This window comes from Cyprinodon tularosa, unplaced genomic scaffold (genome assembly GCF_016077235.1).
Source record: "Cyprinodon tularosa strain WSP-4 unplaced genomic scaffold, ASM1607723v1 ctg28, whole genome shotgun sequence".
Lineage (NCBI taxonomy): Eukaryota > Metazoa > Chordata > Actinopteri > Cyprinodontiformes > Cyprinodontidae > Cyprinodon > Cyprinodon tularosa.
The window spans coordinates 166,185-182,421 of record NW_024038985.1 but is presented as its reverse complement, the minus strand read 5'-3'; the positions used below and the strand labels follow the sequence as shown (position 1 = coordinate 182,421).

Below are 16,237 nucleotides of genomic sequence, written 5' to 3'. Positions count from 1 at the left end.
CATAACCAGAACCAAAGTCGCACACTTATAAGGCTTCACAGCAATCAGGTGAAAAAAACACTGCACACGATCGCCACTCAGCACTGCAGACGATCAGATGCAATATAGCATTGTCTACCAGCTCACAGCCTCGTGGGAGAGTGAACAAGGAGAAAACAAACAGATCAATGAAAAAAGATAAAAAAAACAAAACAGTTAGTCCGCCCTCACAAGTAAACAACGGGACCAAAAGCATCAAACAGGGTCGGACTAACTAAAAGAAACACAACATAAACCTAAGGACAGCAGGAGCAACAAAAAACATCTCTGTAAACAAACAGAAAACACCAAATTACAAAAATAATGCAATCAAAATATTATTTTAATGACTACCTTAAAATCTCTAAAAATACCTGTATCGCGTACACCACCCTCATCTGCCTGTATACACAGCCTGGTCTAAAAAGGGCCTCCTAACAAGGAAAAGAACGGTTAAAATTTACATTTGTCATAATAAAAGTTCAATATAACCCACACTCTAAAAACACTCACCCACATTCTTGACAAATCTACAACGTGTGGAACCCAGATACGTCCTGGCGTCCCATGGAAACTGACACCTTTTAAGAAAGTTTGCAGCTTCCGCTTTTATACTGCTTGGACCACGCCCACCATACCACCTGTAACATCTAGGAACAGTTAATATGAAACAATGTCATACAATATATAGGATTAGGGGGCCCCCGCTCCATCTCGCCATCTATTTGGGGTCCTTGGTCTGGAAAACGTAGAAGACCCCTGGACTAGGAATTTAATTTCTTGTTATGCTTTTATTTTGAAAGTTGTGTCACTCGTCTTCCGGTTTCACAATTAAAGCTGACACAGAGGTGACAGCGTGGATCTGCAGGACTTTGACACTATGATCCACTGAGAACTAGTTGAAGTGAAGCTGCTGGAGCTGCTACCGGCCATGGCTGACCTGTGGGTGTCCCTGGGGGTGTTGACCGCCGCGGTGCTCCTCTGTGAGGCGGCTCGCTGCGCTACAGCCCGTCTGCTCCGCGGAGTTTACTGGACTTACCTGCTGGAAGCGGTGTCCACCTTCCAGCTCTGCTGCTGCACGCAGGAACTCAAACTGCTTGGCGAATCCATCCGCCTGGACCTTTCCACCAGCTTGACTCTCACTTATTTCGTAACGTTTGTCCATCTATCAACTTTCAGGGAAGCGACATGTAATCCCGCCGCGGCTCTGGAGAGCTTCTGCCGCGGCGCGTCCAGCGTCTGGGAAGCGGCGCTGCTCATATCCCTCCAGATGGGGGCTGCGGTGGCCGCGCAGGGCTGGGCAGCCACCGTGTGGTCCCTGGGTCTGTCAGATATGCACCTCCGGCACCAGAAGTTTGGGTTCCGTTGCTTCGACCCGCTCGGTGGGACGCCGCTGGAAGCTGCTGCTGTGGAAATGTTCTGCGCGTTCACGGTGCAGGCTGTGGCCACGCACATCCACAGGCTGGACGAGAGGCTCAGAGTTCACTGCTTCGCTGCGGTCATCACCGCTTTGGTTTATGCAGGTGCGCTGATTGGAGGCCCACCCCAACCTGCAAACATGAGATATATTAACAAGTTACCACGGAGTATCAGGGCAAGGCTTTTTCCCTTCTATTTCGAGAATAAAGTCGTAACATTACGAGAATAAAGTTGTAACATTACGAGAACTAAGTTATAACATTACGAGAATAAAGTTGTAACATTTCGAGAATAAAGTTGTAACATTACGAGAATAAAGTTGTAACATTTCGAGAATAAAGTTGTAACATTACGAGAATAAAGTTGTAACATTTCGAGAATAAAGTTGTAACATTACGAGAACAAAGTTGTAACATTTCGAGAATAAAGTTGTAACATTACGAGAATAAAGTCGTAACATTAAGAGAATAAAGTTGTAACATTACGAGAATAAATTGTGACATTACGAGAATAAAGTCGTAACATTGTGGGAATAAAGTCGTAAAATTACGATAACAAAGTCATAACATTACGAGAACAAAGTCGTAACATTACGAGAATAAAGTTGTAACATTTCGAGAATAAAGTTGTAACATTACGAGAATAAAGTTGTAACATTTCGAGAATAAAGTTGTAACATTACGAGAACAAAGTTGTAACATTTCGAGAATAAAGTTGTAACATTACGAGAATAAAGTCGTAACATTAAGAGAATAAAGTTGTAACATTACGAGAATAAATTGTGACATTACGAGAATAAAGTCGTAACATTGTGGGAATAAAGTCGTAAAATTACGATAACAAAGTCATAACATTACGAGAACAAAGTCGTAACATTATGAGAATAAAGTTGTAACATTTCGAGAATAAAGTTGTAACATTACGAGAATAAAGTTGTAACATTTCGAGAATAAAGTTGTAACATTTCGAGAACAAAGTTGTAACATTACGAGAATAAAGTTGTAACATTTTGAGAATAAAGTTGTAACATTACGAGAACAAAGTTGTAACATTTTGAGAATAAAGTTGTAACATTACGAGAATAAAGTCGTAACATTAAGAGAATAAAGTTGTAACATTACGAGAACAAAGTTGTAACATTACGAGAATAAAGTTGTAACATTTCGAGAATTAAGTTGTAACATTACGAGAACAAAGTTGTAACATTTTGAGAATAAAGTTGTAACATTACGAGAATAAAGTCGTAACATTAAGAGAATAAAGTTGTAACATTACGAGAATAAATTGTGACATTACGAGAATAAAGTCGTAACATTGCGGGAATAAAGTCGTAAAATTACGATAATAAAGTCGTAACATTACGAGAACAAAGTCGTAACATTACGAGAATAAAGTTGTAACATTTCGAGAATAAAGTTGTAACATTACGAGAATAAAGTTGTAACATTTCGAGAATAAAGTTTAACATTACGAGAACAAAGTTGTAACATTTCGAGAATAAAGTTGTAACATTACGAGAATAAAGTCGTAACATTACGAGAATAAAGTTGTAACATTACGAGAATAAATTGTGACATTACGAGAATAAAGTCGTAACATTGCGGGAATAAAGTCGTAAAATTATGATAACAAAGTCATAACATTACGAGAACAAAGTCATAACATTACGAGAACAAAGTCGTAACATTACGAGAATAAAGTTGTAACATTTCGAGAATAAAGTTGTAACATTACGAGAATAAAGTTGTAACATTTCGAGAATAAAGTTGTAACATTTCGAGAATAAAGTTGTAACATTACGAGAACAAAGTTGTAACATTACGAGAATAAAGTTGTAACATTTCGAGAATAAAGTTGTAACATTATGAGAACAAAGTTGTAACATTTTGAGAATAAAGTTGTAACATTACGAGAATAAAGTCGTAACATTAAGAGAATAAAGTTGTAACATTACGAGAATAAATTGTGACATTACGAGAATAAAGTCGTAACATCGCGGGAATAAAGTCGTAAAATTACGATAATAAAGTCGTAACATTACGAGAACAAAGTCGTAACATTACGAGAATAAAGTTGTAACATTTCGAGAATAAAGTTGTAACATTACGAGAATAAAGTTGTAACATTTCGAGAATAAAGTTGTAACATTACGAGAATAAAGTTGTAACATTTCGAGAATAAAGTTTAACATTACGAGAACAAAGTTGTAACATTTCGAGAATAAAGTTGTAACATTACGAGAATAAAGTCGTAACATTACGAGAATAAAGTCGTAAAATTATGATAACAAAGTCATAACATTACGAGAACAAAGTCGTAACATTACGAGAATAAAGTCTTAAAATTTTGAGAACAAAGTCGTAACATTACGAGAATAAAATTGTAACATTTCGAGAATAAAGTCGTAACATTACGAGAATAAAGTTGTAACATTGCGGGAATAAAGTCGTAAAATTACGATAACAAAGTCATAACATTACGAGAACAAAGTCGTAACATTACGAGAATAAAGTCTTAAAATTTTGAGAACAAAGTCGTAACATTACGAGAATAAAGTTGTAACATTTCGAGAATAAAGTCGTAACATTACGAGAATAAAGTTGTAACATTACGAGAATAAAGTTGTAACATTACGAGAATAAAGTCGTAACATTGCGGGAATAAAGTCGTAAAATTACGATAACAAAGTCATAACATTACGAGAACAAAGTCGTAACATTACGAGAATAAAGTCTTAAAATTTTGAGAACAAAGTCGTAACATTACGAGAATAAAGTTGTAACATTTCGAGAATAAAGTCGTAACATTATGAGAATAAAGTTGTAACATTACGAGAATAAAGTTGTAACATTACGAGAATAAAGTCGTAACATTGCGGGAATAAAGTCGTAAAATTACGATAACAAAGTCGTAACATTACAAGAACAAAGTCGAAAAACATTACGAGAATAAAGTCTTAAAATTACGAGAATAAAGTCTTAAAATTACGAGAATAAAGACGTAACATTACAAGAATAAAGTCGTAAAATTACGAGAACAAAGTGGTAACATTACGAGAATAAAGTCGTAAAATTACGAAAACAAAGTCGTAACATTAGGAGAATAAAGTCCTAACATTACGAGAATAAAATATTAACATTACGAGAATAAGGTCGTAACATTAAGAGAACAAAGTCGTAAAATTACGAGAACAAAGTGGTAACATTACGAGAATAAAGTCGTAAAATTACGAGAACAAAGTCGTAACATTAGGAGAATAAAGTCGTAACATCACGAGAATAAAGTAACATTACGAGAATAAAATAGTAACATTACAAGAATGAAGTCGTAACATTAAAAGAATAAGGTCGTAACATTAAGAGAACAAAGTCGTAACATTACGAGAACAAAGTCGTAAAATTACGAGAACAAAGTTGTAACATTAGGAGAACAACGTCGTAATAATAGGAGAACAAAGTCGTAACATTATGAGAACAAAGTCGTAACGTTACGAGAACAAAGTCGTAACATTACAAGAACTCGTAACATTACGAGAATAAAGTCATCATAGACTCAACCTGTCTTTCAGAAGTTTGTACTCTGAATATGTCCGAACTTTTCCTTTAAAAACGCCAGCAGATGGACAATATCACCATAGTTCTTCATAGAGATACTTTCACAACTCAAATCGTGAGAGTTTTGTTTTGTGATTTCTTTCATTGCAGAAAAACGTATGTGTGGTTTCAGCAAGTGTGGGATAAAGAAGCAGCAATTCCTTTTTGCTTCTAAGTTTATTCTTTCTTCTTTCTGCAGGTGGAAGCATTTCCGGGGCTGTTTTTAATCCTGCCTTGGCTTTTTCCATTCAGTTCCCCTGCAGTGGTCACACGTACCTTGAATACTGCTTTATCTACTGGTTGGGACCAATATTGGGTAATGAGATACTTTTGTTCATAGCATTTTACTCTGTGTAGTATTTTTTTTAAGTTTCATATTCAACACAGGTTATATTTGCAAGGTAACCTCTGTGTCTGCAGGCATGGCGAGCTGCATCCTCCTGTTTGAGAAGATCATCCCCTTCCTCTCTGGAAAGAGCACCATCGGGATGCACAGCTCTAATGAGCAGAAAGAGAAGATGCAGTAGTTTTAGTTCATTTTGTTTTATATGATGGACTGGATATCCCTGGATAATCAAGATTATTTAATCTCTTATCGATGCACAAATGCACAGGATCAAATAGGGCTTTATGCAGCTCTAATCATGACTGATGTCAAAAGACAAGGTATGCTGCAGGAGAGCACAGAACTAAATACATATGCAAAACATTTAGATGAAGAAAGCACAATTAGAAGAGCAACAAATCTGAACATTAACCTAAATAATTAACCAGAAGTCAAAAGCCTGGATTTAAAAAGGTTTATAGAGAGCTAGTTTGAAAGTTTTGTTTCAGGGAGCGTGAAATCTCAATGGAGAGGCTCACAGTCCATGGTGACTAAAACAACTCATAACTACTTTAGCACAAATACATAGGCAAATAATTACCAATAATAAAATGCATAGAATAAAAAAAGGTACATTAAGAACATTTACATTATTTGCCAAAGAATGAACCAATTTGTATTTATCCAAAAAAGTGGGACTCTCTTTCCTTATATTAGCAGGTGATGGTAATCTGTAGAGATATGCTGGTGAAGGTTGTCAGTCATCCAGGTCTTAGTCATTCCAAAAAAAATTAAAAATAATCCACTGGACTTGGTTTACAAGTTTGAAGACGTTTTGCTTCCCATCCAGTAAGCTTTATCAATGTAAATGTCAGGATTAGCGTTGAATAGCACTACTGTGTATAACATGGAACGCTATTCTTGACATTTTAACTGAAAAAGCTTCCTGGATGGGAAGCGAAACGTCTTCAAACTTGGAAACTAAGTCAAGGGGATTGTTAATTTTTTTGGAATAATGTGAAGAGACAAACTAATAATGGTGTGTTGTAGCACCACTAACCTTGGAAGTAGGGTTGCCAACCGTCCCTTGAAAAACTGAATTGTTCCGTTTTTTGAAACAGAATTAAATTTTCAATTCAGTTTATTTATATAGCGCCAAATTCACAACACGTGTCATCTCAAGGCACTTTATAGTTCAACCAGATCATACTGTCAAATTGATACAAAGTTTTCTATCTAAGGAAAACCAGCTGATTGCATCGACTCATTTACTCAAATACAATCCCTCACACTAAGCATTCTTGTAGCGACAGTGGAGAGGAAAAACTCCCTTTGAACAGGAAGAAACCTCCAGCAGAACCAGGCTCAGTGTGAGCGGCCATCTGCTGAGGCCGACTGGGGTTCATGGAGACAGAAGCAGACATAGAAAAAGCAGCTGTAAAAGGCGACCCCATCCAGGAAACACACAGCCAGGCAGACGAGCTCTGAGCCAGCTCCCATGCCAGAGGAAGAAAAGAGCACATCCAGTTAGTCACAGTCAGAGAAACAGGACCACACTGCAAAATAGGCCGATCTCCAGCATCTCTAAACCAAAGTACCTGTCCCATATTAAGTGGAAAAGGAACTCACTTCGTCCCGTATTACTGAGACAGTAAAAAATAGCTAATGGAAAATAAAGAAAAAGGGCACGTTAGATACGAAACTTACGGTAAACTTGTTCCTGTCCCTGTCCTGCATTGTGACCAATGAGCTGAAAACATATATGTAACGATCCAGAATCCCCTCATCCCATTGGTCGAGCCAAGTGTTGCTCATGGAGAAGATAGCGGGAAACAACAGAGCAGTATGGGGGATGAACGGAGGAATTTAAATGCTGATGCTGCTTTTGGGGGCGGTGCACCTTCGAATAGCGATGATCCTCCAAAAAAAAAAGGATGCAGAAATTTAGGGAGGAATGGGAAAAAACAAATACGTGGGTGGAAAAAGTCAGCGATTGTGAATATAAAGCACAATGCACGGTGTGCCGGCGCACTATTTCTGCAGCCCACAAATATGCATCTAATTCAATGCAGATTTGAGTCAAATAATTTTTAAAAATCCTTTCACACACAAAGCGGGGCTAAAACAAAAACCACCACGCCAGGAGGGGTAAAGGCAATCGGGTCAGCTGGCATGCACATGAGGTGTCCCTGTCTTTTTTTCAGGGAGTTGGCAACCATATTTGGAAGGTTTCATTTGTTTAATCAGGATTAATTAGTTATAAAACACAATTATCTTCATCTTTGTACACACTTTACTATTGAAAATAGCACTTTGAAGATATTGTGGGACTTTCTGTTCTCGCAGCTTAAATGAAGGATAGTTGTTTTGAAACACTAGCTAACGTTAGCTAGCTAATAGCTAATCAGAGACACCATTTTTAAACATAAATCATCAATTACAAGACTTTCTGTCTTCGTCACTCCTTTCTGGTTTGAGTGATTTTATCGTTTAAAGCATAATTAAGGGCTCATTCTAATAGTTAGAAAAACCAATTGAGCAGTTATTAAACGCTGTCTATGCTAACTCACAGTCCTAGCATTGAGCACAAAACTTTAGTTCATTGCATCCCTTAAAGAATTATCTTTATTTATTATCAAATTAATCATATGAAAAACAAGAGTTTTTATTTTATTTTGCTCAAACTTTGTTTGGTTAACATTGCATTAGATGCAATAGATCCACTTTTAAGATTTATTGAAATTTTACAATTACCTTAATAATAAAAAGTGCATTCCGTTAAATTATCTTCCATAAAAAGACAAATCAGAGGCACAGGTTAGATTTAGTGACAACAGCTGAACATGAATATTTCCTATTAATATTATCAATAAGGGGAAAAACCTTAAACATAAAACATGCCAAATGTCTAAAGGCACAACAGTGAGAGTGAATGTGCATTTACATGTTTATTATCTATCGAATGTCTCTATAAATATCATGATCAGTAATCATGTTCTCAGGTCCTTTTCTAGTACTTTGCTTTCCATCTAACTCCATGCATTTATAAAGTTTAAAGACACACATTTCTAAGAATGTATTTAAACAGACCAGCTAAATGCAATAAGTTCAATAATTAATGACAACCAGTTATCTTAAGGGATCAATAAGTTAATCTCCAATTAGTGATAAAAGATGGAACTGTCTGCTAGTTCTGTCATTTAATTTAAGGATAAAATGGCTTTCAGATAACTTTTTTAATTTATTTAAATCTAACCTAAAATATGCAAGTGTTCATTATTAAATAAAATAAAACAATCAGCCATGTCTTCTGCTCACGTGTGGAAGGATGGATTCTACATGCACACTACCTACCTACCCGTCTGCATTTCTGTCTAGAAATAGCTGATAATGCTGATGTAATTTAAAATATCTGAATGCACTTTATTTTGAGTGGTAATCACGGAAGAGGATTAGGGCCACTGAAGACATAAAAATAGTTAACAGATTTTTAAATATAATTTCAGTTTAATAAGGGAAAAAAGTCAGTATTCTGACTTTAATCTCAGTATTCTGACTTTAATCTCAGAATTCAGACTTATTTTTTCTCAGAATTCTGACTTTAATCTCAGAATTGTGTCTTTAATCTCAGTATTCTGACTTTAATCTCAGAATTCAGACTTTCGTCTCTCAGAATTCTGACTTTAATCTCAGAATTGTGTCTTTAATCTCAGTATTCTGACTTTAATCTCAGAATTCTGACTTTAATCTCAGAATTCAGACTTTTTTCTTCTCAGAATTCTGACTTTAATCTCAGAATTATGTCTTTAATCTCAGTATTCTGACTTTAATCTCAGAATTCAGAATTTTTTTTCTCAGAATTCTGACTTTAATCTCAGAATTGTGTCTTTAATCTCAGTATTCTGACTTTAATCTCAGAATTCAGACTTTAATCTCAGAATTGTGTCTTTAATCTCAGTATTCTGACTTTAATCTCAGAATTCAGACTTTTTTTTCCCTCAAAATTGTGACTTTAATCTCAGTATTCTGACTTTAATCTCAGAATTCAGAATTTTTTCCTTAGAATTCTGTCTTTAATCTCAGTATTCTGACTTTAATCTCAGAATTCAGACTTTTTTCCTCAGCATGCTGACTTTAATCTCAGAATTGTGTCTTTAATCTCAGTATTCTGACTTTAATCTCAGAATTCAGACTTTAATCTCAGAATTGTGTCTTTAATCTCAGTATTCTGACTTTAATCTCAGAATTCAGACTTTTTTTTCCCTCAAAATTGTGACTTTAATCTCAGTATTCTGACTTTAATCTCAGAATTCAGAATTTTTTCCTTAGAATTCTGTCTTTAATCTCAGTATTCTGACTTTAATCTCAGAATTCAGACTTTTTTCCTCAGCATGCTGACTTTAATCTCAGTATTATGACTTTAATCTCAGAATTCAGACTTTTTTTTCTCAGAATTCTGACTTTAATCTCAGTATTCTGACTTTAATCTCAGAATTCAGACTTTTTTTCCTCAGAATTCTGTCTATAATCTCAGTATTCTGACTTTTTTTTCCCTCAGAATTCTGTCTATAATCTCAGTATTCTGACTTTAATCTCAGAATTCAGACTTTTTTCCTCAGAATTCTGTCTATAATCTCAGTATTCTGACTTTTTCCCCCTCAGAATTCTGTCTATAATCTCAGTATTCTGACTTTAATCTCAGAATTCAGACTTTAATCTCAGAATTCTGACTTAAATCTCAGAATTCAGACTTTTTTTCCTCAGTATTCTGACTTTAATCTCAGAATTCAGACTTTTTTTCCTCAGAATTCTGACATTAATCTCAGTATTCTGACTTTAATCTCAGAATTCAGACTTTAATCTCAGTATTCTGACTTTAATCTCAGAATTCTGACTTAAATCTCAGAATTCAGACTTTTTTTCCTCAGAATTCTGACATTAATCTCAGTATTCTGACTTTAATCTCAGAATTCAGACTTTAATCTCAGTATTCTGACTTTAATCTCAGAATTCTGACTTAAATCTCAGAATTCAGACTGAATTCTGACAGCTAACAAACATGTTGGCATCGAGCCGTAGCCATGTCTAGAGACTGAACTATCTTGTTTTAATCACCTTCTGCTCTTCCATTAATGAAATATCATCACCAGGGACCCCTCAGGGGCGTAAAAAGTCGCCTAATTCCATCATTTTCCACCAATGTGTCACTGGCCCTCCCAAATGACTCACATCTTTGTCAGTGAAGCTGAGCGCTCCACATCCTTCATGGTGCCCATCTACATTAAGATCCAACATTCTGAGGTAAAAGTCAGAATTCTGAGAAAAAAAGTCAGAATTCTGACTGTTTTCCATATTAAACTGAAATAATATGTAAAAATCAGTTAACTTTTGTTTTCAGTGGCACTAATCCTCTTCCATAAATAATCCTGATTTTGAAAGAAAAAACTTCTTTGATTGCTTTTCTTTGCTTTCGGTGATAAATATGGGGTACTGAGGTTGCTTCAGTTGCACCACAGTTTTTTGTTTTTTTTTACTGTTGATTGATTGCTTGAAGTCTGATTGCTTGATTATTACCGTGCACTTTAGTCTGGGTAATATGCTCTCTTTTTACAAGTGAATGGTATTTGAATGTAATATTACTGAAAGGACTATTGTTAATGTACTTATCATTGTTAAATTTTGTCTTGAAAATGAAATCTTACTCCTGTTTGCACCTCAGCAGTCAGCAAAAAGACTTTTGTCCAAAAGTAACACCTGCATCATTTCTGTTAAGAAGAACGTGATAAAACTCATTTACTGTCAAATTTCTGACTCTGTCAGGGAAATGTACAATATGTTTCTAAGAAACATAGTTTTATATAAGGTGATAATTAAAATGCTTTAATTTCTTATAATGTGTAAAGTATTTTTTATTGGAATACAGGTTTAACACCGAGTTTAGTATTTGAGACTATGTTTTGGAGATGTGGTGGATGCAGAATTATTCATCTTTCATTTGATTGACCTGAGTGAAGTTTCCTTATATTTAGATCTATGAAATGTTTCTAATATTACAGCATATAAGTATAATTATCACAATATCAAGATTTAATAATATGATGAAAATACTTGTTTACTTTTCCATTTACAAAGTGTTAAAATCTTCTAAGTGGAAACTAATGTTGATCTTTTCTATTGTCATTTTTAATTGCTTAATTGTTAAAAAATACATATTGACTTTTGATGAGCTGTGAGTTTTGCTTTAGTTTTTTTAGATAAACAAAACCACGGTGAAGAGAAATGTAATTACTGTACACATGAACTTAACTTATATTTTCTGGTTTATGAGTAAAGAGTAAATATTTTTACTATAAACATTAGCACAATAAAGGACAGCTAATCCCCTCACTGAGGTCTGGATTATCCCAAAAAGGAAAAAAGCCCCATTAAATCTAGCCAGCATAACAGGTCACATGGTACCAGTTATGTAATATAAATGTGTCCTTTACTTCCCAACTCAGATTATTTTGGTCAACTCTTAAGTAGTTGCGCGGCTGACCAGCGGTGTTGTAGAGGGCCGCACTGGGTTAACACGGTGATTTCATCATCTGTCAGACGCGCGCTTCAAAACACTCCAAGCCGCTTCTTGTAATTGCACAGAGGTATTGGTATAATAGCAAACCATAAGAGCAATCAGAGGAGATTAAGTGCAGCTGTGACACAAGGAAAGCGGGGAAACTGAGAGAGAGAGAGAATAAATTTACACAGCATGCACAGGGAGAAGATGCAAACCCCATGCAGAAAGACCCCAGGGCCAGGAATTGTACCAAAAACCTTCTTGCTGCAAGGCAACAGTGCTACCCACTTAACCACCGTGTAGCCCAACGACTGTGTCAATTAAAAACATATTTTCATGATTTCATTTTGCAATCTATTAATGTTAATGACAGATCTTCCACATGCTCAAACATTACCTGTGGAGTACCACATGGGTCAGTGCTAGTGCTTCTGTCTGTTAAAAGGGAGTTTTTCCTCTCCACTGTCGCTACAAGCATGCTTAGTGTGAGGGATTGCTGAAGAGTCAATGAGTCGATAATCAGCCGGTTTTCCTTAGATAGAAAACTTTGAATCAATCTAACTGGATGATCTGGTTGAACTGGAAAGTTCCTTGAGATGACGTGTTGTAAATTGGTGCTATAGAAATAAACTGAATAGAATTGAATTGAATCTAGGGTGGGATTAGCATCAGCTTTGTATAACATGCATTTCTTTGGCAATCTGGATTGAAAGTGGAAAGGTTCTCTCTCTCTGCTACTTCGTGCTGCAGGCAGTTTGCCCTACATGACAAGAGCAGACAGAGAGCTGGAGGCGGGCTCAATGATCCACTCACTCAGGAGGACAGAGTTTGTTGCTTTTATGTGCTGTTACCAAATTCTGCATTCTCTAGGCAGCTTTTTTTCTTTTTTAATAGAGGCGCTGGAGAAGTCTGGAAACTAAAACATAGGAAAATAAAACATGGAAACTAAACATAGGAACACAAGAACTAAGTTGGTAACTTTAGGCTGGTGCCTATCTCCAGCAATCTACAGTATTCTATATGATGTTGGTCTACCTTTACAGCTAGAATTCAATTCATTTCATTTTATTTCTATAGCTCCAATATACAACACGTCGTCTCAAGGCACTTTACAGTTCACCAGATCATCCAGTCAGATTGATTCAAAGTTAAGTTAAAACCAGCTGATTGCATCAACTAATTGACTCTTCAGCAATCCCTCACACTAAGCATGCTTGTAACGACAGTGGAGAGGAAAAACTCCCTTTGAACAGGAAGAAACCTCCAGCAGAACCAGGCTCAGTGTGAGCGGCCATCTGCTGAGGCCCACTGGGGTTCAAGGAGACAGAAGCAGACATAGAAAAAGCAGCTGTAAAAGGCGACCCCATCCAGGAAACACACAGCCAGGCAGACGAGCTCCAAGAGGAGGGCATCACAGCCAAACAGGAACAGACCAGATGAAGCTACTATGAGAAAAAGCAGAGAGAGCAGAACGTTAGAGATTGAACTAAAAGATTCTGCAGAGGGGGAGAATAGAGATAGAATGAAGCCGAATGATGAAAAAGGGGTCCCTATGTCCTCCAGCAGTCTAAGCCTATAGCAGCATAACTATAGAGACAGCTCAGGATAACCTGAGCCACTCTAACTAGAAGCTTTATCAAAAAGGAAAGTTTTAAGTCTAGCCTTAAAAGTAGACAGGGTGTCTGCCTCACGGACTAAAACTGGTAGTTGGTTCCACAGGAGAGGAGCCTGAGAACTAAAAGATCTGCCTCCCATTCTACTTTTAGAAATTCTAGGAACCACAAGTAAACCTGCAGATTGAGAGCGAAGTGCTCTGTTAGGAACATAAGGAACAATCAGATCTCTGATATCAGATGGAGCTTGGCCATTTAAGGCTTTATATGTGAGAAGGAGGATTTTAAATTCTATTCTGGATTTAACAGGAAGCCAATGAAGAGAAGCCAGGATAGGAGAGATATGATCTCTGTTTCTAATTTCATCAGATTCTAGGTAGGCTGTCCACCTGGTTTAGGAGTGATAATCAGTTTGCAGTGGTAACTAAAAATTAATCATGTGTCAATTCTGGTCAGATGGAGCAAGATAAAAATTGTGTTTTTGACATCCTTTGATGGATTACTAACGAATCAATTACACAAATTATGAATACACAATAAAATTAGAGACATTTTCTAAAATATAAAATTACATGACAGGAATAATTAATCCTTCTGAAAGTTTAATTTTCAAAAATATAACAAAGGTGGAGTAATTTCACATTAAAACTAAGAATATATGTGTGAAATTATTTTTAATGGGACATGGTGTAAAGAAAAAGTTAACTTTCTAGCTTAAGTTTAATTTTAAATCACTTTTATGAGCCAAGCGATTAACACACGTTACAAAAAAGAAGCAACATAAGAATAAAGGTTTAAAACCTGATTTATTATAACAAATGTACAAGAGCCGATCCATAAGAAATTGCAGTAAACAAACAAAAAGTAATATAGCAGATAAATCACAATCCATTTACTAGGAACTATCCACAGTGGACAGGGTTTCTTTCCTTCCAGCTTCATCATGAGGTAAACAGGAAACAGTTAACACTCGTTGGCACAGTATTTTCCCACAAACCTGCTTCTATGCAACATCTATCAATACATTTCTACACTCAGCCCCCCCCCCCCCCCCCCCCCCCGCCTCTTCTAGCAGCCATACCTTTGCTTTTAGATGAGCTAAATTCTGTCCACCTGAAGGCTAAATATTGTAATGTTAGTGCGCACTGTAGGCGGCACACATTTATCTTATCGGAAGATGCGTTATGGGTAAATAGAGACTTCTCTGTGGAGACCACGCTTAGAGTAGTTTACAAAATATTTTACAAATGGGCTTCATCTTCTCAGTCAGTTAATGTTGAGCTGATCCCGTGCGCTTCCAGCAGAAGTGTCCTCCTCCGCACCAAAACCAGCAGTCAGGAGATAAATATTTGTAAAAACATGCCCAAATTTTTCTATAAAAAAACCAACAAACAAAACTGTTGTGCCGATGTTACTTCCCTACTGAAAAAAACAAAACAAAAAACTAATAGAAACCCATGCAATCCAAAAGAATTGCCCAATATATTTACTTTTAATCGATTACAAAATGCCTCTAAATATATTACAGCAAAAACTACAGATATACACAGACTGGATCCAGAAGAGGTCAGAATAGTCATTGCTTTAAGCCCCCAAAAACTTCTCTATTTTGCTTCCAAACTTTTTATTACACTTTGTATTGATTGATCATGATATTGATGGTAAAGTCAGGCAATCTGACTTTAGTTCAAGGTTATAGAAACAAGAGTTACTGGAAGATCTGGGGAAGTAGAATGAGGAAAAATTGATACCAAATTGAATTATTTTAGTTAAACATGATGAAAGCATGATTTTTGGACCTATAATGTGGGAGAATGTACAAAAAAAAAAAAAAATAAGACACTTTACATTTTCACTCATAATGGTTTAGATATACAAAATAAAATACATGATAATGTAACGAATGGAATACAAAGACACTCGGATCTAAGGAGGGACAATAGTTTAACTTTTTTAAATTTTGCTCCTCATAAACAACTCTTGGTAACGGAGAGTTCACCACCGGTGCGGATGGCGATACACAGAAGTCAAATAATTACACAACGTATACAGCATACAAAAGGCTAGTCTATCGCTCAAATACAAAAGTTGAGAAAGAGGGGAAGGCTGAGGAAAAAAACAGGTTGGTCACTTGGATACATTCACGCCTTCGACACAGACAGGAGGACGACTGAGGCGGGGGAAAAAAGGGGGCGGGAAGGCTTCCAGATACAACAGCACGGTGACCCGGGGTCACCCAAACATTTGTTCAAGGGTTAGCTTATTCAATTAGAGTAAAAAAGGCTTTTAAAAACAGTACCGCACATTTCAAGACACGAAATCTGAATTTGGAAGCTCATAAAATTGTAGGCAGGGATATTTATATAAATTAAAATAACGTTCTAGTTTTTTTTGGGTTGTCACCGATGTAAGATACTCTAGACGGCCACAAAATGGCAGACTAGAGCAGCAGGATCAGAGTCCAAAATAATTGAAAATTGCAGGTAAACGTGCAATTTTTTTTTTCTGCAGAAATATTTTTGCCAAAGACTTTTGATTTAAGAGTGAATGCATGGTGAATGCATCAACTTGCTGCTGCCAGCATTTAAACATCAAGTAAAGAAGTGTACTCAAACCCATTTCTGACTGATTAAAAACTTTTTAAAGTCTTTTAACTCTGTTTTGTCTTTTTTTTTAACCACCTGATCAGAAAGCAGAAAAGTACAGAAGCCAA

General features: G+C 36.1%; 1 protein-coding gene across 1 annotated transcript; it reads left to right on the top strand.

The window, feature by feature from the left end:
- Positions 1-857: 857 nt before the first annotated feature.
- On the top strand, positions 858-6,547 carry LOC119786831 (aquaporin-11-like). The gene is made up of 3 exons (XM_038290382.1): positions 858-1,541; positions 5,230-5,346; positions 5,451-6,547. Exons 1-3 carry the CDS (start codon positions 950-952, stop codon positions 5,555-5,557), a joined length of 816 nt encoding a protein of 271 aa, XP_038146310.1. The 5' UTR covers positions 858-949; the 3' UTR covers positions 5,558-6,547.
- The last annotated feature ends 9,690 nt before the right edge of the window (positions 6,548-16,237 follow it).